The sequence below is a fragment of the Phycodurus eques genome, chromosome 3, assembly GCF_024500275.1.
Source record: "Phycodurus eques isolate BA_2022a chromosome 3, UOR_Pequ_1.1, whole genome shotgun sequence".
Taxonomy (NCBI): Eukaryota; Metazoa; Chordata; class Actinopteri; order Syngnathiformes; family Syngnathidae; genus Phycodurus; species Phycodurus eques.
This window is the reverse complement of record NC_084527.1, coordinates 20954486-20982259: the sequence shown is the minus strand read 5'-3', so window position 1 is coordinate 20982259 and position 27774 is coordinate 20954486. Positions and strand designations below refer to the sequence as shown.

Below are 27774 nucleotides of genomic sequence, written 5' to 3'. Positions count from 1 at the left end.
CTATCCAATGATAACCTATATTTTGACATACAGGTGGTTTGAAATATTTTTGTAACATAGCTACTCCACCTACCTCTGTCCACTAGGTAACGACAAAGCCTTGCTTACTAGTGATGGGCATGGCAGTTCTTTTGAGTGTTCTGAATCAACGAATCAGTTCTTTAAAAAAGATTCGTTCAAAATATTTGTTCACCGAATCATCCAATTATTTTTCACAAAATCATTCAAGTGCTTCCTCATTCAGTTAAGGAGGTTCACGTTCACTCAACACATTCACCAAAGGGCTATGCGTTGTTGTCACGCAAACTAGGAAAGGCGGCAGAGGTTTATATCTATAAAAAAAACTTACGCTAAATCATCACCTACCTATCTCTCTCCCAGCAAGCTCTCGAAAACCCCGCTTCGGTTGCGACTCGTGAACATGCCTGCAGCAAGCGCAGCTACCGACCATCCCTCCGCGTCCCCTTATGTCCAGCTAGGCTCTTACCGGCCGGCCTGACTTTGCTGCATTCCACCGCGGTGGACAGCGTCCCTGACACCGGCACCCGCCACCCGCCACCTGGGCTTCCTGCTCACTCACCTTAATGTTATTGTCATCTGTTAAGTGGAAAGCCACTGTCTTGAGAAGCGCTATATGTTCAATTTATTATCATTATTATTAAATAAAAAGCTTTAATAATCGCATTAGAGACACAGAGGGAATGATATGTATGTGTACGTATATACATTTATCATTCATTTAAATTGAATCATTTAAATTCCTTAGAGGATCACGAACGAAGAAGTACAACGAACGAATCACCCGTGTCTAACGCATCGCGAACGATAAGTTCAACAAACGAATCACTCTTCAATTCCTCAGTACACCAGTTCACTGAACGAATCACTCTTCAGTTCTCCAGTACATTCAGTACGGCGCTGCCTGGCGGTGGCTGCTCATTGGTCATTTGCCGAAGTGAGTGACAACGCTGGCGAATCGCAAATCACATCGCAGTAGTTAAATGAAGTCCCGCCCCCGCCTGCACGCTGACTGCTCATTGGTCATTGGCCGAAGAGTCAGAAATTAGTGACATAACGCTTCAGCAGTTCCGTTTCCGCTCCCAGCCGACTCGCTCGCCTCACGGCGGCCAAGCTAAAAGAACGAATCATTACGTAAACTGATTCAATTCACTTCGGTCACTAAAAAGATTCGTTCTTCTGAACGAAACAACACAATTGTTTACGTCTTCCTCGACAATATGGCGGCTTGAGTAACAACTTTCGGGGTTATGGGCGAAACATGTTTGAACCGAGGAGGCAATACATCCATGCTACAGAAGCTTAAAGAAGTCAATATTTGAAAGCATTGTGGATGGAAAGAAAACATATATGTTAAAAAGCGACGGGATGTAGATGTTTGTGAAGCATTATACTTATAAGGACCGAGAAAACCTGCTTATTCATATGCATTTTTTGTTTCAGTTGTATTGTTATTTTACTCACAATATTTGTCCTTTTACTGAGAGTCCCTTTACTTTTCCCATTCATGAAGCTGTTACAATTAGAAAAGTAGCAGACACGTGGACTTACCTTATGTGTACAAACACGATGAGATTATCGCCAGCAGCTTCCAGTTGTTTACGTTATCGCCAGTTTTCATCGCAAGACGCCATCGTTGTGTTCAACAGTCATAGTGTGTTATGAATCGCCCCTAAACCAACTATTTCAACTTTCGGATGCTCTTTTTCATTCGCTTTATCTGGTCCCCTTAGCGTCGATTTTTGTGTCGTCTAAATGCCGCGCCGACGAAAGTACAATGGTACGACCCCTTTTCTTCTTCCACTACTTTCTTTTGGCAGTTGGTAAACAACTTCCGTGCGTTACCGCCACCTTCCGACATGGAGCCAATCGCAGGGCACATAGAAACATCCATCCATCCATCCATCCATCCATTTTCTGAGCCGCTTCTCCTCACTAGGGTCGCGGGCGTGCTGGAGCCTATCCCAGCTGTCATCGGGCAGGAGGCGGGGTACACCCTGAACTGGTTGCCAGCCAATCGCAGGGCACATACAAACAGACAACCATTTGCACTCACAGTCATGCCTACGGGCAATTTAGAGTCTCCAATTAATGCAACCCGGGTCCTCAGAACTGTGAGGCTGACGCTCTAACCAGTCGGCCACCGTGCCACATAGAAACAAACACCATCCATCCATCCATCGTCAACACCGCTTATCCTGGTTAGGGTCGCGGAGCGCTGGAGCCTATCCCAGCTGACTTCGGGCGAAAGGCGGACTACACCCTGAACTGGTCGCCAGTCAGTCGCAGGGCACATATAGACACGGACAACCATTCGCACTCACATTCACACCGTCACTGAGTGGGAACTGATCCCACGCTGCCCGCACCAAAGTCAGGCGAGTGCACCACTACACTATCAGTGACTAACAAACACCTCTTATTTAATCAAATTCTTTCTATTATTTTTTTTTTATGAGAAAGTACCGTACTTTTAGTCCAGGCCTGTTGCATGAGGTTTCCCCCCCAATTATGTTAAACCACAATTCAAAAGCAACGTCTGATTTGCATTGGTTAATTATCACTATTATTATACATCTTGCCTGACGTGAATGTGTTTTGTGTTATTTGGGTTACGTATCTTGCCGTTTGGCACCACACGTTGTTTGTGCAAAAGAACTGCACGGCTTCACTGTCGCCACAGTATTTTTGTTATTTTCCTTAATAAAAAGTGTATTTGATCGTTGTTACTTTTGTATTTACAGAATAGGAATAGAGGTTTACTGACGTGTTAAGCGCGCAGTCCATTGTGGGTGAATTATTCATACCGAAGCGCGCGGTCAGAAATACTCATGGGTGTAAGTACTGATTCACTCAAGGAGTTACAATACTTAGATTAAATAATATTAAAAATGAACAGTGAGCGCATTCAAGTTCATCTGGAGTCCGGACTGCTCGTGAGCTGGTTTAACTCACCCATAGCTTTGCTAGTTAAACAGCTGCTTAAGCTTGTCACCGGGCACAAAAACGTTTTCTCGCTCTTCGCATGACATTTTTGATGGGGGGAGCAAGACAGTGCGTGTGTGCGCGCGCGCGTGTGTGTGTGTGTGTGTCTGTCTGTTGTTGGGGTACGGTATCAGGAAAAGCTACCAACAACTCTATAATGCACATTAAATGAGTACTGTTATCCGCAATCACTCTTTCAAAACAATATGAAGTGCAGTCCTGTCTCTTTCCCCTAAGCGGAACATCTAACCGCCACTCTCTCTCATGTTTACGTACACACACACACACACACACACACACACACACACAATCGGAAACCACAAAACTCGAACAATATGCAGGGTTGCTACAGTCTATCTATCTATCTATCTATCTATCTATCTATCTATCTATCTATCTATCTATCTATCTATCTATCTATCTATCTATCTATCTATCTATCTATCTATCTATCTATCTATCTATCTATCTATCTATCTATCTATCTATCTATCCATCTATCTATCTATCTATCTATCTATCATTTAAGAGTCTTAAATCACTTCTCTAAGACTCTTAGAGAAGTGCTTGTTTACATGTTTAGGTACTTACTGTATTTGGCATGTGAAGTCTGCACTAAGTAGGTCATTTAATGTGGCTTCAACTACACTAATATTTCAGTTATTGGTTCATGATGATGTCATTCTGTAACTTGTGTGGCGCATATTGCCAAGTAATGGGTACGGTTAAGCTAATGCGCTTTTATGTACTGTGGATATTGACTTGATATTCCTGCCACTTGGCAGCTTCTGAAAGTAATTAAAAAAGTTACTTGTATTCTAACTTAGTTACTTTTGAAAAAGTAGCTAAGTAACTAAGTTACTTACTTATTTATATACTGCCAGATATTTGTTGCATTTAATTATTCCCTGGTTTTGATTCTGGGTGACTTGTAAAAAAAAAAAAAAAAAAGAAGAAGAAGACATTTTTCCTGTGATTGATGGAACCATGAATTCTGCTCTGTAACAGAAAATCCTGAAGGAGAATGTTCAGCCATCAGTTTGTGACCTCAAACTGAAGCATACTTGGGTTCTGCAGCAGTATAACGATCCAAAACACACCAGCAAGTCAACATCTGAATGGCTTAAAAAAAATTGAAAAAAAATAAAAATCAAGGTTTTGGAGCGGCCTAGTCAAAGTCCAGACTTGAATGTGATTGAAATCCAGTGGCATGACCTTAAACAGGACGTTCATGCTCGAAAACCCTCCATTTTTTCTGAAGTGAAACAATTCTGCAAGGAAGAATGGGCCAAAATATCTCCACAGAGATGTGAAAGACTCGTTGCCAGTTATGGAAAACGCTTGATTTCAGTGGTTGCTGCTGAGGGTGGCCCAACCAGTTATTACGTTTAGGGGGGCATTACTTTTTCACACAGGTCCTGGTAACTGAATAGTTTTTTTTCCCTACATAAATTAAATCACCACTTAAAAACACAATTTTAAATTTACGTGGGTTACATTAGTTTGATGATCTTAAACATTAAAGTGGGGAAACTATGCAAAAATATAAGAATTTGAGAAGGGGGCCAATACATTCTCGTCACACTGTATTCAAAACAAATCCATTTTTTATCTAAAAGCTTACAAATAACTTTGGACTTTCTTCTTGAAGAAATGACTATTTTCTCCCCAAAAATCAAGACTCATTTTTTTCTTGAATATTTTCCCTATTATTCTTATAACAACTTTTTATTAAAGAAAGACTTCTTGCAATATGAAACAAATCTTGAAGAAAAAAAAGTATTAGTTTTATTTTCTTGAAAAAATATAGCCTTTTTTTTTTTTTTTTACTCGTAATATTATGCATTTATTCTTTTTCTACGACTGTCTGAACAGAAGCGTTTTTCGCTTCTTTCCTCATTTTTCTTTCTCAGCGCTCCTCAATCCCGCCGCAAGATGGCAGCAATGCAGTGTCATGGATGCTTTAGCTGCTGTCAATCCACCACCGAAAAAGAAAAAGGAGGAAGACGGCGTCGCCTCGAGTGGACGAGAGAAGCGCAGACAAAGCGCGACGGTGAAATCACTCGAAAATACAACGACATGAAAATGTCACATTTTCGAGCAAGGGAGGAGAGCGAGCTGCGACGGCAACAACGAGACGCAGTTTCCTCCACTCAGATGGTCCAAGGTCTGTTCACTAGTATTCACTTTGGCACGACAAGGCAAGTTTAAATATTGTTAGAGCACAATTCGTACACAAGCCTATTCAAATTGCATTGTTGCCACCTGAAATTACAAGGCACATAAAATAATTACATACAATATAAAATGAAAAGAGTTGTACACAGGTAGAGCTGTTTTGAAGTCTGAAGCCAAGGCAGAGATCTGACAGGCAGGGGCTGATGTCCATATTTCCCGATTCTAGTCAGGACTCGAGCAGTAGCAGCAGCATTCTGGATGAAACGCGCTTGTCTTATAGCTCATTTAGTGAGCCCAGTGCGCAGGCCGTTACAGTAGTCTCACCTGTGGAGACAAACTCATGTATTAGTCTCCAAGTCTGTTTTAAACACGATTCCTCTGATTTTGGCAATGTTTTTCAGACAGTAAAACCTGCTGAAGATATTGATTTAATGCGGCTGTTAAAATTCAAGTCCGAGTCCAATATTACCCCTTGGTTTCTGACAGTAAATCTACAGGCCCACGTCCCAGGCTGTCAGTGACACTCACAGACTTTGGGCAGCCAGTTCAACCGGCTGAATTTGTTCATCCTCCTGTCGATGTTTGGGAGACGTCGGCAAATGAACATGGGTACTGCCACTTCATTAAGACTCTCAAATAAAAGGGGGTACCAGCCTAACCCAGAGGTCCCCAACCTGGTGGCTGGGGACCTCTGGGTTAGGCCATTGCGATTGACAGGAGAACTGCCCACTGAATTGCTGGCCAATCGCAGTGCAGGAGGGCGGAACGGCAGAAAGCACTGCTTCGTTTTCCACTTTTTCCCCTCTGCATATTTTTGTTTGAGTTTAAGGTATAACTCAGAAATTCAAGCAGATTGTGTCTGGAGGTTTCATTGTGTGTTGCTTGTGTCCTGCAGACGTGCAGCAGCCGATTGCTCGTCGAGAAGAACCCACGCCCCCTCACGTTAAAGAGGAAGCGGAGGATGCACTGCCCTTCCACATCAAGAAGGAAGAGGAGGAGGCTGATGTCACCAAGTTGTATCGTATGGGTAAGTGAGAAAAAGTATACAACTGTATAATAAAACTTAAATGAAGTAAAATCCTTGTAAGGCAGAGGGAACAAAAACATGTTCACGTAGCAATACTGTCACCTAGGGAGATTATAGGCTTAACTAATGGACAATAAAAGTAGCTCATTTTTAAATGTTATCTATCCATCCATCCATCCATTTTCTGAGCCGCTTCTCCTCACTAGGGTCGCGGGCGTGCTTGAGCCTATCCCAGCTGTCATCGGGCAGGAGGCGGGGTTTATAATGAATTTAATCATAGTCAACAAAATATTGATCGTAATGAAATGCACAAATGTTTATGTAAAAGTGTTTGTTTTACAATTATTTTGTAATTTCATCGTTAACAATAAACAGGTGCACATAAAAAGGTTTGTTGCTTAGTGTGGTTTTTTTTTTGTTTTTTTTTTCTCCTGACCACCAACCTCACTGGCAGTGGTGAATGTGGTTCTAGGATTTATTACTAATAATTAAAGTACTGCGTTATTAATAGATGTAGACTATAGCAATGTCTTAAAGTGTTCTTTAGATGTATTTACACTGTATAACTTAATTTAGAGCTAACCTAGTTAAATAGATCTAACAAAATAAACATCCATCCGTTCATCCATTTTCTGAACCTTGATGTGGAAAAGGTTTATGGTCAGAACGTAAGGCACTAAATGGAAAGTACAATAATTACTATTTTCGAAAGCTTCTCATGACACGCAAATTGATTCACAATAGAAGATTTATTAGCCATTGATGTTACCAAAGGCATGTTTTTTTGTAAAGAAATAGCATACAAGCCTGCAGGTGTTAATGTGAGTGCGAATGGTTGTTTGTTTATATGTGCCCTGCGATTGGCTGGCGACCAGTTCAGGGTGTACCCCGCCTCCTGCCCGATGACAGCTGGGATAGGCTCCAGCACGCCCGCGACCCTAGTGAGGAGAAGCGGTATGGGAAATGGATGGATGGATGGTATCTTTGCAATAAAAAAAAGGAAGTGGCCTGTCTAAAAGTGACACACTTCTGAATATTATTGTTTACCTTTGTTCATATTTACAGATCTTTACAACTTGCATGATTTACAATAGCATGAGTCTCTTGTTTCCATGCGGAGTAGCAAATTGTGTGACAACTCCTTCCATTTCAAGAGATTTTGCCCTCTTACACTCAATATTTTGTATTCCTAAGATGCTCAAGCGGCTGTCTGTCGTAGTTGTTCTTGTGTGTGTTTCGCTCGGTTTAAGTGCACAGAGAAACTTCTTTGACAGGAGGCACTACTATCTGGAGTAACTAATGCAATTTTGGTAAGCCTAAATAGTTCATGAAAACCTGCCATGGTGTCACCATTCATGTCACATAAACATGAATGCATAACCTCTTGACGGTTAATTTTACCATCCAAGTTGGCACGTTTCATTAGATTCTCAACCTGTTATGTCAACTTTTTGTCAACAAAATGCGAAATGATGAACTATATAAGATAATGGCTGAACCTAGAAGTTACAGTAAGTTAAAACATTAGTAACTCATTTGTGTTCAACTTACCTCACGTTTGAATTTTCCTCCCAATCTCAAGAGTGTCGTAGTGCAGTGTCGTTCAAGAATGACTCAAACAAATCGCTTGCGTGAACGTACTGAATGGAATAACTTCATGAAGTGAACATTTGTTCCTGTCATAGTTCAGTTGAGCTCAACCGTGAGCTTGCTTTGTGCCACACTGGAACCCCATCCCCCGAAAACGATGCCAGCCCACCTCAGAGAAATAAGGTCTTGTTATTGGTTAGAAGCTAGGTGTGTTAGCTGTTTTTTACAGCACAGCTCTATGAGGCGGAGTGAGGGGGAAACAGTACTGTGTAGTGTACTTTTTGAACGGGAGCGCCTGGAAGTAAACAAGCACACCTCCTCTCTTGCACGGTGACACAATTGTATTTAGTGTGCATTTAATGTTTTCAGAGCGCATGCACATGACCTGCGCATAACTTATGTGAACCCCTGACAATAAACCAATTATATTAATGACATAATAAAAATGAATAAATGCCAGTACTATTTAACACATTTTAGGAATGAGAGAAAAAGTAGAATGCCGGCAAGTGGATTTTTTGGGGTTGTTGAAGACTTCGGCTTCGTCAATTCTAACTCTTAAGTGTGGTGTTGCCCTTTTTTTGTCTCATGACATCGTTGTAAGTGATGCCGCAAACCTCCTCTTTAGACTCCTCTGTTTAGAAGACGGCATTTCTAGTTGGACGTGGACGGCTTCTTTCAAACTAGCGGACCTTTTTACAAAATTTGGAGATTGTTGTCCTCAAAGGTCAATCCCTTCATTTTGAGATACAAATGAATTGACTCTGGACTCGAAGAGGCGGCTCTCCGATGTTGTGCCATGTGTTTGCACATGGGCTGCTTGGTCTCTCCAATGTAGAGGTCACTGCGCACCTCACTACACTGCAAAAACATCATTGCTGCGTTTGTTTCTAGGGATTTTGTCCTTTTGACCAACTTTTGTCTGAGGTCGTTGTTGGATTTGAAGTGCATTTGTATGTTAAATTTGGAGAAAATCTTGACTTTCCGACAAACCATCCACATAAGGGACAACCACATTTTGCCTTCTGTTTTTATCCTTGGGATGAAGTTTAGTGGCCCTTCTTCTCCTGACAGATTTGAAAAGGTACACGAAGGATACTCACAGTTATAAAGAGCTTTCCTGATGTGTGCCTACTCCTGATGATTTTCTATCTTGAGGGGTTCTAATAACCGCTAACTTGTCTTCTTGTGAGTAATGAGGGTCAAAGACGTCTGTGTGGGTAGGCTTGATGATTTTATGGAACGTTGTTATTTAAAATACACTTAATTCCTGGATCAGACTACAAGACACGTGGTCTTTCACGGTGGCACTCTGTCAGTCAGACACTGGCCACACTACACGACACGTATTATGATTTCACCGTATCCTGTGTGTTACGATCATTGAGCTACATCTTGTCGAATAAAATCTTGTTGGGGGAGGCGGGACCAGAGAACGTGTCAATGTTACCCGATACAACTGTTACCATGACGGCAACAACAACAATTGCAGCAATGTATTGCTTTACAAAAAAAGAGCAAAAATGCGGAAGAAACGTGGGAGGTGTCATCCCTGGGTGCTCTGGAGAGGACGTTTTGGGCAGTCCATTTTTCAACGAGAGCTTAATGGAATGTTTGCGTACTTTTAATACCGCTAGCAAGCAGGCACTATAACGTTATGTAGCCAGCTAGTGCTAGCACTAGCGTTCGTACGTACACATGCAGGTGTTCAGCCAATTTATGCAATAAAGTTTCGGTAAACATTGGTTGTGCGTGTGAATGTTGACGAAGGTTAGCAAGGGAGGCGATTCGCCGTTGCAAGCCACAATCCTATTGGTCGACATCAAGTTGCTATGTCAGAGTGTTCTCGTTGATATGTCACACGACATGGAAGATATTTTTTTTTAAAAAATGGAACTTTTCATTTTGGCATCGTAGAACCAAATCATTGGTCATGGATTATGTCACACGACAAGGAGTTTTGTCGCTCCTGACAAAATATGTCGGGCCCGATCTGGGAATTCGCCCATGATACCAAATCGGGCCAATAATGGGGCTAAAATCTTGTAGTCTGATCCAGGCATGACAAAACTACTTTTCACTTTTTTTCAGTTTACCTTTCCATCCCACAATATAATTGACTTGTGTTCTGCAGATGTCCAGCAGCTGATGGGTCATCAGGAGGAACTTCCCCCTCCACCTCAGTGGTGTAACTCCAGTTTAGAGCAGGACCATCCACAGTCCTACCATGCTAAAGCGGAAGAGGAGGATCCACAGCCCCCACGTGTTAAGGAGGAAGAGGATGAGTTGCCACTAAATGTGGTTGTTATGAAGCGTGAAGACGATGAAGAAGAACCACCCGAGTGGTCACAGCTTCATCATCACAGTCCAAGTGGAGACCACTGTGGAGGACCACCACCAGACAATCTCTTAGCTCCACTGTCAGACAGTGATGACATGGAAGAACCTTTAAGGAGCGACGCAGACGGTGAAGGTGACGACAAACAATGGGAATGCTATGAAAAGAAAACAACTTTTGGCAGCAAGAAAACTTCACAAACGCATACAAAACGTGTTATCTGCTCAGTTTGCGGTAAAAATGTAGCTAAAGAAAAAATTATTAGACACATGAGAACACACACAGGAGAAAAACCCTTTAGTTGCTCCGTTTGTGGTAAAACATTCTCCTCAAGGGATTATGTAAGCACACACATGAGAACACACACAGGGGAAAAACCTTTTGGTTGTGCATTCTGTAATAAAACATTCTCTCATAAGTCACACGTTATAACACACACGAGAATACACACGGGAGAAAAACCCTATAGTTGTTCAGTTTGTGGAAAAACATTCTCTTCGAAGGATTATGTGAACTCACACATGAGAACGCACACAGGTGAAAAACCCTTTAGTTGCTCATTGTGTGATAAAACATTCTCACAAAAGCCACATCTGGTAACACACATGAGAACACATACAGGAGAAAAACCCTTTAGTTGTACAGTTTGTGGTAAAAGCTATGCTCATAAGAACAGTTTGACTACACACATGTGGGGACACTGCTAAAAGAGAATAAAGGATTTACAGTAATCCCCGCAAGAACGGACGGGGCACTTCCGCATTTGGGGTAAGGAGACTTGCTAACTTGCGGTCGGCAGCCAAACGCACAGCGATAACAAAGACAGGATCAAACTCTTCAACTCTGTGCTGGAATTACGTAACGTTACCATGAGTGATGTCGTTTTACCTTTGTAATTGCTAGTTATCCAAGTATCAGGGACGCGATCAAGGGGTCCTTATTTAATTAGCCATTCGCAGTTTCACGGTACATGCAGGTCCGTGTGTACTTAGACTTAACCTTTGAGACACTCAACTCAATTTTGTTTATAGAGCGCTTTGAAAAACAACCACAGCTGTAACCACTGCTCTACATAAAGAATGAACATATATATAGAATAGAAAGCCTTCATTGTCAGTTTACAGTGCAGATACAATGAAACTGGGGTTTTGAAAGCATAAAACACAACCAATAAAAAAAAATACAAATAATGACAAGCCTATACTAGTGGCAGGAGCTTTGTGACGGGAGCGGCTGGCAGTGGCTCGACCGACCAGAGCCAACTGTAGCGCCTAGCGGGGAGGGAGAGGGAGACGGAGCTTCGCCCGCCGCCGACTCTTGTTGTTGCAATAGGGAAACTGTCTTGGCGAATGTTAACTTTCAGTCTCCCTTGTAGTACCGGGTCACTGTTAAAAGTTTGGAAATAAAAAGGAGAGTTGAATTGCTCAACATAATTGGTGGCACGCCACAGTGTTGGCTGAAAGAGCTATCCCTCAGTCTTGAAAACGTAAAAAAACTTACATGATATTTCGACCGCGAAAGTACCAGCACAATATACTGTACAGGGGAACCGCGATATAACGGACTCGGGGACAGGGGGCGTCCAATATAGCCGATTGTCCGTTACATTGAAGCGCTTTTAATTTGTCCCCATATGCAGTCATATTACTGCCCAGTACAAAATTATTGTTTTGTAGTTGTTGTTTTTTCGCAGCTTCTAACACCCAGTACAGTACAAAGTTATTGTAAATAAATTACCATGCTGGTGTGCTTGGTCATGCTGACATTGTTGACTTTGTCAACAGCAGTTTAAGTGACAAATGGAAATTATTTTCGGACACATTGTTGGGTCCCGACAGTCCACTGAGGTTCCACTGTTCCTACTATACAACCCCACGTTATCACACTTTTAAAGAATGAGGTTGTTTTTCCGTCAGATGGTGTCACAGGCAGACACTGGAAAATTGTACTCTCCCAACCTTTCTACCGGAAATGCAAAATGGTCCATTATGAACAAATCAGACCCCATCTTGTTTTTATTGAGTTTTATTCTTCCGAAGAGCTGTAAATGCTTGCTTTTGATGTGCACTACACTACAATTCATTGTTGTCATCTTCATCGTACTGCACAGCTGATTCGTCATCTTCTCCACTCAGTTTTCATTCACTGGCGATGATTTACTCGTCTTCTTTGTAGAGGCCTTCCCTTAGAAAGTGATGAGCTACTGTGTGTGTGGTTGTGTGTGTGCGCGCGCATGTGTAGAAGTGTTTTCTAAATACTTCCGGACCTAACACTGTTCTCAAAATGTGAACATCATATGTGAAAGGGTACAAAGGAGTAGAAAACATACAGTTCATGTACTGCCGTGAGCCATTTTTTATGTATGTTTTATTATTTGCTATACATTCGGACCTCTTTGTAGCTATTTTTCTTCCTCTACTGTCTAATCTTATGCCGTAATCAATACAGCCTCATGATGGCGACTGGTCAACGTCAGGGATGCTTACCCCATTGACATAAACTATATACATGGACCCCGCCTTGTCCTAATGTTTTACATGATCGCTTATAAATACCAACGTATGTATTACAAAGTGTCTATAATAACCAGATCCTTAAATGTAGATGTGACAACTGGGTTTTCTGATTAAAGAGCACTAACCTTTACTTTGAACTGATTTGGATGAATCCTTTCTATATTCTGTGATTTGTATTTATTTAACTAATAATGGCAATCACTCTATAATATAAATAAATAAAAATAACAACAGACCATTTTTGGCCTGCACTGGAGAAAATGGGTGAATGTGATGGAAAACAAAAGTTTTGAAATCTCACTACTTTTAAACAAAATACTAACATTACAGAATTTAATCAATTCAAATAATACTGACATTCCAAGGGTTAAAATCCATCCATCCATCCATTTTCTACCGCTCATCCGAGGTCGGATCGCGGGGGCAGTAGCTTTAGCAGGAACGCCCAGACTTCCCTCTCCCCAGCCACTTCATCCACCTCTTCCGGGGGGATCCCGAGGCGTTCCCAGGCCAGCCGAAAGACGTAGTCAAACTGAGAGTTGGAAAAGGCAAACCAGGTATTCTGTTTCGATAATGTGTCGTTACAGGCTTACCCTCTACCTCGACACTACCCTCATGCTGTCATGCTTTCTCATGCTCTCACTCTGTGTTTCTTTTTCAGGCTATTGTGTAACACACTGCTGTCGAAACACTGGTGGCAGCACCAACACGGAGCAAAGAATTCACTTGAAGTTCCTGGTTAAGTTGGGTAAGGGCCCGACCGAGTGCGTCAAGCTCCTCCGAGAGGCGTACGGAGAGGACTCCATGTCACGGCCGCGTGTCTTCGAGTGGCACATGCGCTTCAAGGGAGGCCGCGAGCAGGTGGAAGGCAACCCCAAGTCGGTGTGGCCTTCTACGACAAGGACAGCGGAGAACATTGACAGGGTGAGGCAGCTGATGCGGAGCGATTGCGCGTTGACGGTGCGGACCATCGCGGAGGAGCTGGGCATCAACTGGGAGTCTGTGCGGACCATGCTGGCTCATGAGCTGAGGATGCGCACGGTATGCGCCAAGATGATGCCCAAGTGTTCGTCGGACGAGCAGAAGGCGCGCCGTGTTAGCGTTTGTCGAGACTTGCTGGAGAAGATCCAGGATGAACCAGAGTTCCTGGGCCGGATTGTCACTGGAGACGAAACATGGCTCTTCCAGTATGACCCGGAAACTAAAAGACCAAGAGAGTCACCCAGACCTAAAAAGGTGCATGTGTCCAAACCAAAGATCAAGGTGATGCTGATGGTGTTCTTCGATCAGAAGGGCATGGTCCATCATGAGTTTCTTCCCCAAGGTCAGACCGTCAGTCAGCACTTCTACCAACAGGTCTCTCCACTGGCTCCTCAACTGGATCAGGTGAAGCAGACGAGCTCCTTGGCTGCTCTACTGCGACGCCGCGCTCGGTATTGCGAAGCAGTCCTCGACCGACCAACATATTGCCACTCTCAACTGCCTGCCGTATTCGCCAGATCTCGCTCCGTGCGACTTCTGGCTCTTCCCCAGGCTGACGGTCGAGCTCAAAGGAAGTCATTTCTCCAACCCAGAAGAGCTGAAGGCCGCCGTGACCAGGGAGCTGAGGGACCTCCACGAGAAGGACTTTGCCGACTGCTTCCGTGGCTGGCAGAAGCGAATGCAGAAGTGCATTAACTCTAGGGGTGACTACATTGATTAATGATTGTGAGTCTTGTCTTTTATTTAAATCAAGCAAGCAGCCAGCTGCGGCACACACTCGCTAGCCATATAACTAGAGCAAGTGCAACGAGCAACGCGCAAGGGGAGTCGGTCAAAGGGCAGCCTGAATACCCACACAACGCTGGCAAGAGCCAGCCTGCAGGGTGACACGGACGAAAGAAGAGATAGCCAGAACGCGCACTCACCGTTGAAAAGTAACCTACTGTTACACATATATTGGCTGGTGAAATGACGATAGATGGCCAGATGCCGGCTGGGATGCGCACACTCGGTAGTGAGATCAAGTCCGCTGTCGCGCATACTCTTCCCGATGAGATGACAAGAGTAACTTGCAGAGCAACACGGAAGAAAAGAAAGCCAAACTCTAGCTGGAAGATGTGCACTCGGTCAAGATTCAGCCTGCTGTTCCACGCACACTTCTCGGCGTGATGACAAGAGCCATGCCGGTGAGTGACTCAGAAGAAGAGACAGCCAAACCCCGGTTAGATCATCCCACTGTTACGCATGCGCTCACCGGCGAGTTTCAACCCGCTGTTGCACGCACACTTTCCAGCGTGATGATGAGAGTCAGCCCACAAATCATCTCTTTTAAGACACCTGGGAAGTTTTGGGATTGTAGAAAGTGCATATGCTTCCTTTCATATTTACAAGGCAGGGCGGCTATGGCTCAGTTGGGAGATCGAGTCGTCCACCGACTGAAGTGTCGATGGTTTGAATCCTGGCTGTGACTGTCTTTTGGCAAGACCCTAAACCCTAAGTTGCCTCCAGTTGGCATTGTAAATGAGACACTGTTCTCAATTCACCTAACTGGATAAACAAAAGAATAATAAGAGACAAGTCAAAGCCAAAATGATGACTTAACTCCGAGAGAGAACGTACTTAAAAAGCAGTAAAGCTGTATTGAGACTAAATCAGCCATAGTCCTAAGCAAGAAAAGTGTGTTGTTGTGTTACATGTACATTTTTACAACCGTGGTATTTTTTTTTTTTTTTTTTAGGGTTTCATGTAATTTGTCCACGAAGTCATTCCGTAGATGTACAAAATAGCTGTCTGTATACGCATGCGTACTATGATTTTTCTGGCATATACAGTATTTCATAATTTAAAGGGTGGCCTTAACCGTTGTTTTCTTTTCGTTTGTAAGGTTAAATCTACAATTCATATTTTCAGTGTAATAATAAAATACGGCATTAAGATAATACTTCGACAAACAATGGGGTGTGTGACGTCATCAGTCGCGCGACTGTAGTCATTTGATGAAATCTCCTAACAGCAACGGCCAGCTTCGTGAACACCGCCGCTTCGGTATCATTTATGAAACAAATTTATTATTATTTCTTCAAACCGCCACAATGTGGAAAGAGTTGGACGAGGAAGAGGATGAACCTTGTCGAGCGAGAGAGGAGAGCCAAGTGAAACGACGAGATCCGGAAGCAGTTTCCAAGACTCGAATTGTGCTACACATGGAAGGTAACATGGAATGTTCACCAGCCTTCTAACTTCATCGTCTTACGTGTGTCATTTCAAAATTTCCTGGAACATCAACAGAAATACGAATGTTTCACTACTGTGGTAGACTTGTTTTCTTGGAGAGCTTGTACAGCGCAAACGCACGGAATGCAGCACACTACAAGGTCGGCAGCTGTCGCCACGTTACGTTGAGTACATCTGTTCCAATACATTTCCGTTGCACGGAAAATGACAGCAAATCAGCAAATAACCCCCACGGAGGTATTTGGTCCACATGAGAAGTGAAATATTGATGGGCTGTCATGGAAATTTAGCGGAACGGCAGCGTGTGACGGGACAATCACGCCTTTGTTCACGTTTGGTAGTTGCCTTGTTTTGCCTGTCGGGAGAGGCGGAACCAGAAAACGTGTCACCGATCAATGCGACCGGATACACTCGTTACCATGGCGATGACAACAACCCGCCACGTCAATGTATTGTGTTGGGAGGGGAACCATCCATCCATCCATTTTCTGAGCCGCTTCTCCTCACTAGGGTCGCGGGCGTGCTAGAGCCTATCCCAGCTGTCATCGGGCAGGAGGCGGGGTACACCCTGAACTGGTTGCCAGCCAATCGCAGGGCACATAGAAACAAACAACCATTCGCACTCACATTCACACCTACGGGCAATTTTAGAGTCTCCAATTAATGCACGTTTTTGGGATGTTATGTAGCCTACATAACGTTTTGCTGGCTACTTGCCGTATTGTATTAAAAGTATGTGAACAGAGCTCAATGAATGTCCTCTCCAGAGCACCGGTGACGACCACCACGCGTTTTTCCTCATTCTGTTTGTTTGGGTCCCTCCGGCGGCACGGTAGCCGACTGGTTAGAGCGTCAGCCTCACAGGTCTGAGGACCCGGGTTCAATCCCCGGCCCCGCCTGTGTGGAGTTTGCATGTTCTCCCCGTGCCTGCGTGGGTTTTCTCCGGTCACTCCGGTTTCCTCCCACATCCCAAAAACATGCATGAATTGGAGACTCTAAATTGTCGTTAGGCATGACTGTGAGTGCGAATGGTTGTTTGTTTGTATGTGCCCTGCGACTGGCTGGCAACCAGTTCAGGGTGTACCCCGCCTCCTGCCCGATGACAGCTGGGATAGGCTCCAGCACGCCCGCGACCCTAGTGAGGAGAAGCGGCTCAGAAAATAGATGGATGGAATATGGGGTGTACATTGAGGTGGAAAAAATGATTAGATGATTTTAGCAAATGGCTGCAATATAACAAAGAGTGAAAAATGTAACTCTTTCCGTACCCACTGTATATTTTTATACTAATATTACCAATAGTTGTATATCTACGGTATTTCATCTAATAGTTATTGTTGTCATTAATAGTTTTTTAAAATATTTTTCAATTTTTCTCGTCTTTCCATAATGTTTTGGTATTTTTGCCTAATATTGTTTTGAGTAATGTATTTTTTCAAAAAATGTCAAAGTTTTGTTTTTTTCTAATATTAGTGTATAATTCATCCATCCATCCATTTTCTGAGCCGCTTCTCCTCGCTAGGGTCGCGGGCGTGCTGGAGCCTATCCCAGCTGTCATCGGGCAGGACGCGGGGTACACCCTGAACTGGTCGCAGGGCACATAGAAACAAACAACCATTCCCACTCACAGTCATGCCTACGGGCAATTTAGAGTCCAGTGTATAATTAAATTTATATTTTCTCTTTTCTCCCTATTATTTTCCCAAATATTTTTCAAATATTGAATTTGTTGTCAAATTATTTTGTGTTTCCTATCATTTTGGTATATTTTCTAATGTATTTGTATTTTTCATCTAATATTTATTTCAAGTATTATTTTGCTACATCGTTTTTTTTACTTTCAAATTAGTCCTAATTTATTTTAGTTTCTAATGTTAATGTATTTTTCACCTTATATTTTTATATTCCTTCCCTAATATTTCTCAGAAGTGTAGTTTTTTTAAAATGATTATTTTCCTATTATTTGGATATATTTTCAAATGTTAGTTTTTTTTCATGTTATATTTTATGAATTAGTTTTTTTTTCATCTTCTATTTTATTAGTGTATTTTGTATCTATTTTTTTTTCTACTTGACATAATATTTCGGTATTTTTCGCTTGTGTCCTGCAGACACCCAGCAGCGGATTTCTTGTCGAGTCAAAGAAGAAGAGGTGGCGTCACCGACCCCTCATGTTAATGATGACGAGGAGGATCGACAGCCCCGCCACGTCAAAGAGGAAGAGGAGGAGTTCCCACTGACTGTCGTCGTCGTGAAGGGTGAAGACGACGAAGCCGAACCGCCCGAAACGTCTCAGCTTCATCACTGCAGTCCGAGGAGAGACCACTGCAGAGGACCACCGTTGTCACATAGCGACGACGTAGAAGATACCAGCGACACAGGCGATGACGACAACAAACTCTCAGAAACGGAGACGAGCAAAGGACGCTTCAGTTGCTCCAACTGCGGCAAGAGCTACGCATACAAGTGCAGCTTGACACGACACATGCAGACACACACGGGGGAAAAACCCTTTGTGTGTTCCATTTGCGGCACCAAATTCGTCCGAAAGGTGGCGCTGATCGCGCACGCCGCCGCGCACACCGGAAAGAAGTCATTTGTGTGCTCCCAGTGCGGGAAGAGCTACTCTTACCAGAGCAGTCTAAATGCGCACATGCAGACGCACAACGCTGAGAAGCCCTTCAGTTGCTCGGTGTGCGGCGAAGGCTTCATTCAGAAAGTAGCCTTGATTGCGCACACGACAACGCACACCGGAGAGAAGTCGTTCTCGTGCTCGGTGTGCGGTAAAGCCTTCTCTTATAAGAGCAATTTGAATATACACATGCGCACGCACAAGGAGGAAAAGTCCTTCAGTTGTTCGGTTTGCGATAAGAGATTCTACCTAAAGTCTATTATGGTGTTACACATGAGAACGCACAGTGGGGAAAAACCTTTTAGCTGCTCCGTTTGTGGTCAGAGGTTCACACGGAAGGTGAATATGATTAAACACAAGAGATCACACATGGAACTAAATAAGACTCCTGATGTTTTCAATTAAATCTGAAAGTTTTATTTGTAATCCATTGTGGTGGTGTATAAAGGTACAACACGATGTATATGTTCAATGTCTATTAAAGTTCTCATACATAGAAATATGCTCAGAAGTGGTTTATTGTTTGTTTTTGGAAATTAAATCAGGAAACAATCTTGTCTTTTGTAATTTCAATAATATCTTTGCAAAAAGAGCGAGCGAGTCAAGAGAGGTTCCAGATGCTTTGTGTGTCTGCCTGTCTCTGAGGCGCACACGGAAGAGCAATGCCTACTTAAACTGTAAAAAGGGAAGGAGAATGAGGAAAAGAAAGATGATTTACATCTTGTCCTTTAGAGGAAAGGGAGGTTGGTACAAGAATAAAATATTATAGACTATATTTTGTCATTTTGCCATAACATGTTTTATCATATTGTGATTATTTTTATTCTGTTGTCTTTATTACAAATATGAATGTTTTATATTCTCTTGGATTCTTGTTTTATTTAATGTCACAACTGAAAAAAAGTTTCTTCATATATTACACATAAGCTTTTATAAGTAATTTGTATCCTTCATGGTGTTCCTTTCCTCCGGTACCTTTTTTAATCTTCAATACTGCAGAAAGATGGCAGCTGTGAGTGAGGACTCCGAGATTTATTTTTTTTATCTCTACAAGTACCGTCACAAGTCACATTTTATGTTTGTGTTGCTTATGTTATTTGGAATATCCATGGCAACAGTCGTTCTAAATACCGCAGCAAGATGGCGGCCGCGTGACGCCGCAGATACTCTACCGCGTCCAACCACCACCGATGAAGAAAAAGGCGGAAGTGTACGTCGCTAAGGCTTCGAGACAACGAAAAAGACCAAATCCAGTGGAAAAGTATCAACATGTTGAAAGAGTTTGTAAGGGAACGGCTAATTGCGGCCGCTGACGAAATATTCGTGTTGTTTGAAAAAACAATAGCGTCGTATGAGGAGGAACTTTGTCGGAAAAGAGAGGAGAACGAGCGACAACGACGTGAACTCGATGCAGTCAGCAAGACACACGTTGTGCTACACGACGACGGTTTGTTCACATTTTCACGCAACCATTTAAGTTTGGCCAGTAAACTCAGCATCATTAGTGTCTGTAAAATATGCTGTAGTCAAATGAAAACGCGTCTCCAAGCAAAACTAAGCAAAAGGTGGCGCTATAGCGCTAAGTTTAGTTGTGCCGTTCCTGCAAGGCTCGATAACAATGCTAAAAAATGGGCACTTAAATATAAGTAGCAGTTTACTTTTACTATGTATTTGTTATTAATGGACTGAAATGCTTCTGACCTCATGATTTGCAAGCCAGAACCCTAAAGTTTGCACACAGTCCATACAGTAAAATCAGTACTTTATAGTCATGAAAGATATCAACTTAACTTCTATTTACGAACGGGTTGTTCTATTTAAGTCCACTTAGCAATTGCAGCTGACAGGTTGTTACTTGGATTTTTGATTTATTTATTAGAAAACGTTCTCAGTCCACCATAATAAAAAAATATAAAAAATACAGTCACGGTAGTGCACTGAGTTAAAAGTTTAGTTCGTTGCGTGACCACGCTTGTAACTCAAGACACATCTAAAGTCATATTTATGCATTTCAAATACATGGAAATGCCATTTATTTGCTCCAGCCCCCCATGAAAAATCAACAGAAATGTTTGTAATGTGTTTTTGAATAACAAAATTAGCACTCGTCTACATTGTTGTACGTTATAAAACATACAGTGATAACTTAAATAGAATTTGATACCTGGGATAGGCTCCAGCACGCCCATGACCCTAGTGAGGAGATGCGGAAAAGGAAATGGATGGATGGATGGATAGACAGTTAGTGCATCATGATTTCATGCATTCATTGTGCTGCTCTTTCTGGTGTTTGTGCTTTGGCGACCATGGGGCAGTATAATAAATACATTCATAACTAGAAGACAGTCCCAACTGCTTAGTAAGCTGCAGTAATATTAGTCATCTTTTGCAGTTAATGCGAGTTTTATGTTCCCTGTCTACATGTTGCTGCACCGTTTATGTCCAAATATCTGTCGCTTGAAAGGTTATAACACCACAACATCGATCCTAGATTCGTTGGCCTTTCTTTGGCATTTTGCTGGGTGTGTTAGCATTAAGCTAGCAGACGTTTGTCAGACAAAGTTGTGTGGTTTGGTTAAATACACAACATGTTATTTCGTTGTGTTTAATTTTACAGTAAGCTTCAACTGGGAGTGGCAACAAACAGCTTGAAGCAAGATTTGCTTCTTCTGCTTGTTGTGATGTTCACCGACACCATGTAACGCTTGTAACTCAAATATGTCATTGTAAATCAAGACAAAAAATTGTCCGGGTAACAGATTTTACCTTAAAAAAACAAAACAAAGTCTAGTCACTTGTAAGTCGAGATACCACTGTACTTAAAAAAAAAAAAAAAAAAAAAAAAAAATCACAAAGGATATCTTCGCTGTCCTTTCATCGCTCTAAAAAATTAAGTGCTGGCCAGCTATAAAATAACTCAAACTCAAAAGCTCATATTAGTACAGTATGTATGATATATGCAAGGGGGTGTCTATAATATGTGAGGGATTTGCAGATAGGGCATCCAGCAACTGAGCAACTATCCTCTATGGCCAAGGGGAAACAGCAGCAGTCTCACCAAAACACGAGCAAGGAAGAAAATGAAATTAAATCACAGCAAGATTACATGTTAGGGCTGCATGATATTGAAAAAAACCCTATTTCATTAAACCCTGCGATATATATTGTGATGTTAAAAAATACAGGATAATATGCATGTAACATCTGAAAAAAAGCACACATTTCTCTTTTCCACTCTCAAGAAAAACTATGCTTAGTAGAGCACAAAAGTATACAGAGTCATTTGTATGAACTTTGCCCAATAGTGCAGCCAGACATGAAGTTAAAATAATTTCTTTTCATGCCCAGTTATACTGAGGAGTCATTAGCACATTCCTAACACTATTTGTTTGTTTTTAATCAATCTGTTGTTTTACATCTATGTTTTAATATTATTTACCATTATTTCTATTTGAGTGCATTAGTTTAAGCAAAACAAATGATTGTGTACAGCTAAAGTTTGTCCCTTCGATTATGCCGTGGCTTTCGCCCCTCCCCTCAAGTGTAATCTGTTGCGACATACATTTATTTTTCACATTTTGAAGAGAGATACTGTAAATGCAAGCATGTAATTTTTTTTCCTGTTTCCTCATTAATAGTTATCATACAAAAAAAATAAGTATATAACACTGTGGGCTCTTCCGTGTGTATTGTTTGGTGGGTTATCATTTTTTGTAACATTGGTGCTAATTTTATTAGCAAGTCCTACTAGGCCCTGCTCAATTAACAATACCACAGTTGATCGAGTGCTTATCAATACACATAATTGCGCAGGACCCTGCTATGTGACTACTGCACGCATGTACATTGCAATGACGATGCTCAAACGATATATTGTGCAGCCCTATTACGTGTTCACAAATGTCACTGCATTGTGCTGCTTGTGTCCTGCAGACATCGAGCAGCCGACAGCTTGTCAAGAAGAAGTTCAAGGAAGAAGCTCCAAAGCTGTGGACCCTCCTGCTCCACAGCTTTCCCACGTTAAAGAAGAGGAAGAGGAGGATCCACAGCCCATCCATATTAAAAAAAAGGACAATAACGAGCAGGAGGAGGCACTGAGCATCATCGTCGTGAAGAGCGAAGACAACGAAGACAAACCACCCGAGTCGTCGCAGCTTCATCATCGCAGTCCAAGTGGAGTCCACCGTGGAGGACAAACACCAGACCACCTCTTAGCTCCACTGTTACACAGTGACAACATAGAAGAACCTTCGAGGAGCAACGCAGACCGCGAAGGTGACTGCAAGCGTAAAGCAAATTTTACCTGCTCTCTGTGTGGAAACATCTATTCTTATAAGTGCCAGCTGACTACGCATATGAGAACACACAGTGGAGAAAAACCCTTCAGTTGCTCGGTGTGCCATAAACGATTCACCCAAAAGGTAAACATGGTGACGCACATGAGAACACACACCGGAGAGAAACCTTTCACGTGCTCGGTTTGTGGTAAAAATTATTCCTACAGGAGTAACTTGAACGATCACATGTGCACGCACAAAGAGAAAACCTTCAGTTGCTCGGTTTGCGGTAAAAAATTCACTCAGAAGGCAAACATGGTGACGCACATGAGAACGCACACGGGGGAAAGACCCTTCATGTGCTCGTTTTGCGGCAAAACCTTCTCTCAAAAACCCACCATGGTGACACACATGAGGGTTCACACGGGGGAAAAACCTTTCAGTTGCTCCATTTGTGGTAAAAGCTTCTCCCACAAGAGCAATTTGAACGTGCACATGCAGTCGCACACAGGAGAAAAACCCTTCAGTTGCTCGATTTGCGGTGAAGGATTTATCCTCAAGGTGGCTTTGATCGCGCACACAGCAACGCACACAGGAGAGAAAATGTTCACGTGTTCACGTTGTGGTAAAAGCTTTGCATACAAGAGTAATTTGAATGCACACATGCGGAGACACAAGGAAGAAGGTAGTAGCGGTTGCTCACTTGATGGTGAATTGACGTGATCAAGGGTTCATTTTTGTGCTATCATACTTGGAAAAAAGTAGTTTTATTGTGTAAAAGGTACAAAAGCATTATAAAACTTTTCATGACTGTGAATGTCGTATATCATGTATATCGTATCCGTCTGGAAAGTATTCACAGCACTTTTCTACATTTTGTTATGTTATAGTCTCATTCCAAAATGGATTAAATTGTATCCCCATCCAACCTGATGGAACTTGAGAGGTGCTGCAAGAGGAATGGGCAAAACCGCCCAAAGCTAGGTGTGCCAAGCTTGTGGCATCATACTCAAAAAGATTTCAGGCTGACAGCGGTGCATCAGCAAAGTACAGTAGTGCCTTGAGATATGAGTCACCGGACTTAAGAGCTCGGGCGTGCCCGTGACCCAAGTAAGGATAAGCGCTACGGAAAACGGATGGACCTGAAAGCAAAAATTTGAGATACGAGCACTCCATGGTGGCCGTGAACTCAACTCAACTCAACTCACTTCACAACATCCAGCAGTTTGGTGGATGGTGAACAATTCTTCTTTCAGTAGAGGTTTACTGTCAAACTAAACATAAAACAAAGAGAATTACACTTTGTGTATTTAAAACAACCACATAACTTTGCCTTAGGAAAGTTAAGAAATGCTAAAGAAACCAATGCAAAATGCCATCAATTAATTAACAAATAGAATCGTGTTGCAGTGTAAGTGTGTCACCCTTTAAGCAATGGATATTTAAACACAAATGGTGGAGCAACGCATGCAGACAGATAATATAACATTACCCACAGGCATATCTTCTTTCTTCTCTGCGAAGAATGACTGATATTACTGAGGCTTACTGACAAGTTGTGTATTTATGTATACAGTAGACCCCTGCAGTGCGCGGTGGATAGGGACTGGGCCTTACCGAAAATAGCAAAAATCTGTGAATAATTGATGCTCAATATAATAGCCATGGGGAAAAAAATACAAAAATATTTTTTTAGAATTTCTTTCCCCAGAAAAAAAAAGCGTGAATAAGTGAGACGTAGGGAAAAAATACTGCCAACGAGCCGTTTTTGCGAGAAAAAAAAAAAGGGGGTAGACTTCCCGCACGTTCCACAAAAAAAAACAAAATAAAACAAATATGTACAAAAAATAAAAATAAATCTGTGAATAGGTGAATCCGCGGATGCCATTGTAACTGTATTATACTGCCCTCAGGTGGCAAAGGCATGCCCACCAAAATGAGCAGCACAATGTCCATTGAATTTAAGCCATTTTTAAAACATTCTCTACATTCAATTGAAAGCTTGTATCGAATATAACTTTTGGTGCCCCCTAAGCTTGAATTCTGCATTACAACAAAAGAACAGCTGTCGCTTCGATATGACGTAGGCAATGCATGCTATGCCCCTTGAATGTGATTCTGCATTTTTATTATGTTTTGAAAGACAGCCGGGAGGGAAAAGGATGGCTTGTTTGGAAGAAGTAATTCTTGTAAATTCCCTATCATTGCTGCATCTTGTGGCTGCATTGTTTGGCGCTCAATTTTGTGTATTTTACATCAGGAAAGCTGTAGGTCCTCAGGAATATGGAGCTGAAGTGTGGACTTGTGGCAGGCAGTTATTTTTTTCTTTTTACATCAGAGCCTGTCTGCGTTTGTGATGAAGATAGCAGACATAAATATCGCAGGCAGTAAAACTACAGACAGAGCGAGTACTTCCCTATTATTGCTACTGTTTGTGCTTTTTGTATTTTACATCAGGCACCTTGTTGGGCAGATAAAGGCCCGAGACAGACGTCGAATCGTTTGCGGCAATTATTTTCGCATGATTGTTTTCGTTTACATCGTTTTATTGTATGATTATTTTGTGCTACAGAAGCTCCAAATAATATATTCAGTGAGCTTTTTACAACCGCGCTCCACCCGTTGCCCGGTAAACTACATCATTTCTGTGTTGTCATTTCCGCTACGTCATTTGCGCTGCGCCACCGACTGGGCCAGCACAGGAAATGAATCGGGCATCTACTACATTTTTTAAAAAATGCTGAAAAATATAGCAAGAGGTTTGAGGAGCTTAGGGGCTTGACAGGCTTAATAAGCATTGTGCCATCTCCTCTAGTAGTGGCTTAGGTTAAAATGTCTTTTTAACAAAACATTTGTGGATTGCAGGTTTAATTCTTTAATTACCGTATGTTTTTATCAAGTCAAGTATTATAAAGTGCAATGTTAAAAACAGATTACACATTTTTGGGGGGGGGGTTGGCGCTGTAACTGATAAATGGCATTTCCATTCATCCATTCATCCATCCATCCATTTTCTGAGCCGCTTATCCTCACAAGGGTCGCGGGAGTGCAGTAATGCAATGATGTAAACAGCCAGCGTTAACACATCACTAAAGTCTCTGGGTAAATAAAACGGCCAGCACTTTACCATCAGCGCTTCAACATCCTTCGAGCAGTGTTTCTCCATCACCTGAACATCCACACACCATTTGTTGTTAACGTAGACTGGCACTCCCCACGTTAGTTTTTACCCGAGGTAATGGACATCTGCTCCGTCCACTCGGGCTTGGTGCATTAGCGGCATGTCGGTAATCCTCAGAAGCGCTACGGCTGCTCGTGGCAGGCTAACAAGTTAGCCGAAGGATACGCCGAGTTGTTTTATTTTGAAGGCCTGACGTTAGCAGCTACAAGATGTTTGACTCCGATGATGTTGCCTTAGTGTTGCATAGCAGACCAGAAGGGTAATTGTTACCTGTGCATGTTTTTTTTAATTCGGAAAAAAAAAATGTTGTGTGTAGAAGTGTGAGGAAAAAGATGAATTTGATCCAATAACCCAAACTGCTGTACATAAATTGTGGAAAAATTGAAGTGCTGTGAATACTTTCTGGATGCACTGGCTGCATCATATATTCTGCTGTCTTTGTTGCACGTTTTATATTGTAATATTGTCTCATTCTCATTTAATATTGCAATTGCAACATTTGTATGATTTTATGTGTGTGTTGGCATATGTACTCTCAGTTGTGATGAAGCTTCATTAAATCAAGGTGGTGTTCATAAATTATGTTTGTGATGTACTGGTTGTATGGCAAGAGCCAATGAATGGACTGAAACATTTCAAGTCACTCTACGTGACGATATAAAATACACGTAAATAAAAAAGTTTCCGAAGTTTCTGATGCCGGAGTTCAGGTAAAACTGAATGTTTGCAATTTTTATTTTTTCCAACCATTTATTCCCCGAGTTTCTTTTCCTTTGGAAGTTCCACACTGTGAACGCAGTGGATCGTCCTCTGTTGCTCACGTTCTTTGCAATAAAAATGACAACAGCGCTCCTTTCTTCCTCGGCTCTCTTTTACTCTTGAGTCGCCTTAAGTACCGCAGCAAGACGGCGGCCGTGGGACGCCATGTATGCATTAAAAAAAAAAAAAAAAGGTGTAAGTTCAAGACTGGCGTTCTATTGGACCTGACCATATACTCTTAAAGTGTTAGCGTCAACTGTAAAACTAAAAGGAATTTACATGTAGCACCATAAGTCATTTTTATATATGTTTTATTCTTTGCAATAAAGACTATTTTTTTCCTCTACACTTAATTAGATGTGAAGCCGTTGTCTTTACCGTTGCAAGATGCGCACTTTATGGAAATCAAATCTTCCCCCAGTATAAATTATTTCCTAAACAAATTTGGCATTCACATTAAATAATTAAAATGAATTGAAAGCCTAAAGGAACCGACTCTCCATAAGTGTGGTTCTCTAATCCGTGGTTCTCAAAGTATGGCACGAGTACCACCTCTAGTGGTACGCCAAAGAATCAATGTCCAAGTACAGTTCAATTGTATTTAACTTTTATTTTCAATACATTTGTATTTAATATTTATGATGTTGGTTTTAAAATAAGGTACAAGTGTTATTTACTTTTATGTGCAATATATTTTAAGTTGATCATTATTTAAGTACAGTCTTATTTTTACTCCCCTATATTCAAGCACAATGTTCATATTCAAACTTTGCATAATGTTGCATTGGCCGACAATAATATTAAATATACTTTTTAGTAATAAACCCTCCGTCTGTTTTAGAGCCCTACTACGGTCATATATTTTAATGTTGGTCATGATGGTGGAGGGCTAAGTATTTTTGTTTTGCTAACATCCTGAAGGAATGTTAAGCTAAATATAGCCTGACTTTATTTACATTACTTTATTTCTGTCTTATCTGATTCTTGCTTGAGTTTTTTGTTGTCTATTTGTCTATCATATGTGGATCCTATGGCTATTGCTCCCTTGGCAGTTGAA

At 41.9% G+C, this 27774-nt stretch overlaps 3 protein-coding genes across 4 annotated transcripts; all 3 read left to right on the top strand.

Annotated features, from left to right (window-relative positions):
* The first annotated feature begins 5016 nt into the window (after positions 1-5016).
* Positions 5017-12782, top strand: LOC133400202 (zinc finger protein 774-like). Its single transcript, XM_061672627.1, has 3 exons — positions 5017-5170; positions 6077-6208; positions 9933-12782. The coding sequence occupies exons 1-3, from the start codon at positions 5083-5085 to the stop codon at positions 10841-10843; spliced, it is 1131 nt and encodes a 376-aa protein (XP_061528611.1). The 5' UTR covers positions 5017-5082; the 3' UTR covers positions 10844-12782.
* Positions 12783-15483: 2701 nt separating this feature from the next.
* LOC133400200 (oocyte zinc finger protein XlCOF6.1-like) lies at positions 15484-19014 on the top strand. Its single transcript, XM_061672623.1, has 2 exons — positions 15484-15844; positions 17980-19014. The coding sequence occupies exons 1-2, from the start codon at positions 15631-15633 to the stop codon at positions 18903-18905; spliced, it is 1140 nt and encodes a 379-aa protein (XP_061528607.1). The 5' UTR covers positions 15484-15630; the 3' UTR covers positions 18906-19014.
* A 699-nt stretch (positions 19015-19713) lies between these two features.
* On the top strand, positions 19714-26792 carry LOC133400187 (gastrula zinc finger protein XlCGF8.2DB-like). 2 transcript variants are annotated; one of them, XM_061672598.1, is made up of 2 exons: positions 19714-19947; positions 22434-26792. In XM_061672598.1, the coding sequence occupies exons 1-2, from the start codon at positions 19770-19772 to the stop codon at positions 23498-23500; spliced, it is 1245 nt and encodes a 414-aa protein (XP_061528582.1). In that variant the 5' UTR covers positions 19714-19769; the 3' UTR covers positions 23501-26792. The 2 variants fall into 2 exon arrangements, with proteins under 2 accessions (XP_061528582.1, XP_061528583.1); XM_061672599.1 differs by having other exon boundaries at positions 19763-19947; positions 22445-26792.
* Positions 26793-27774: the final 982 nt, after the last annotated feature.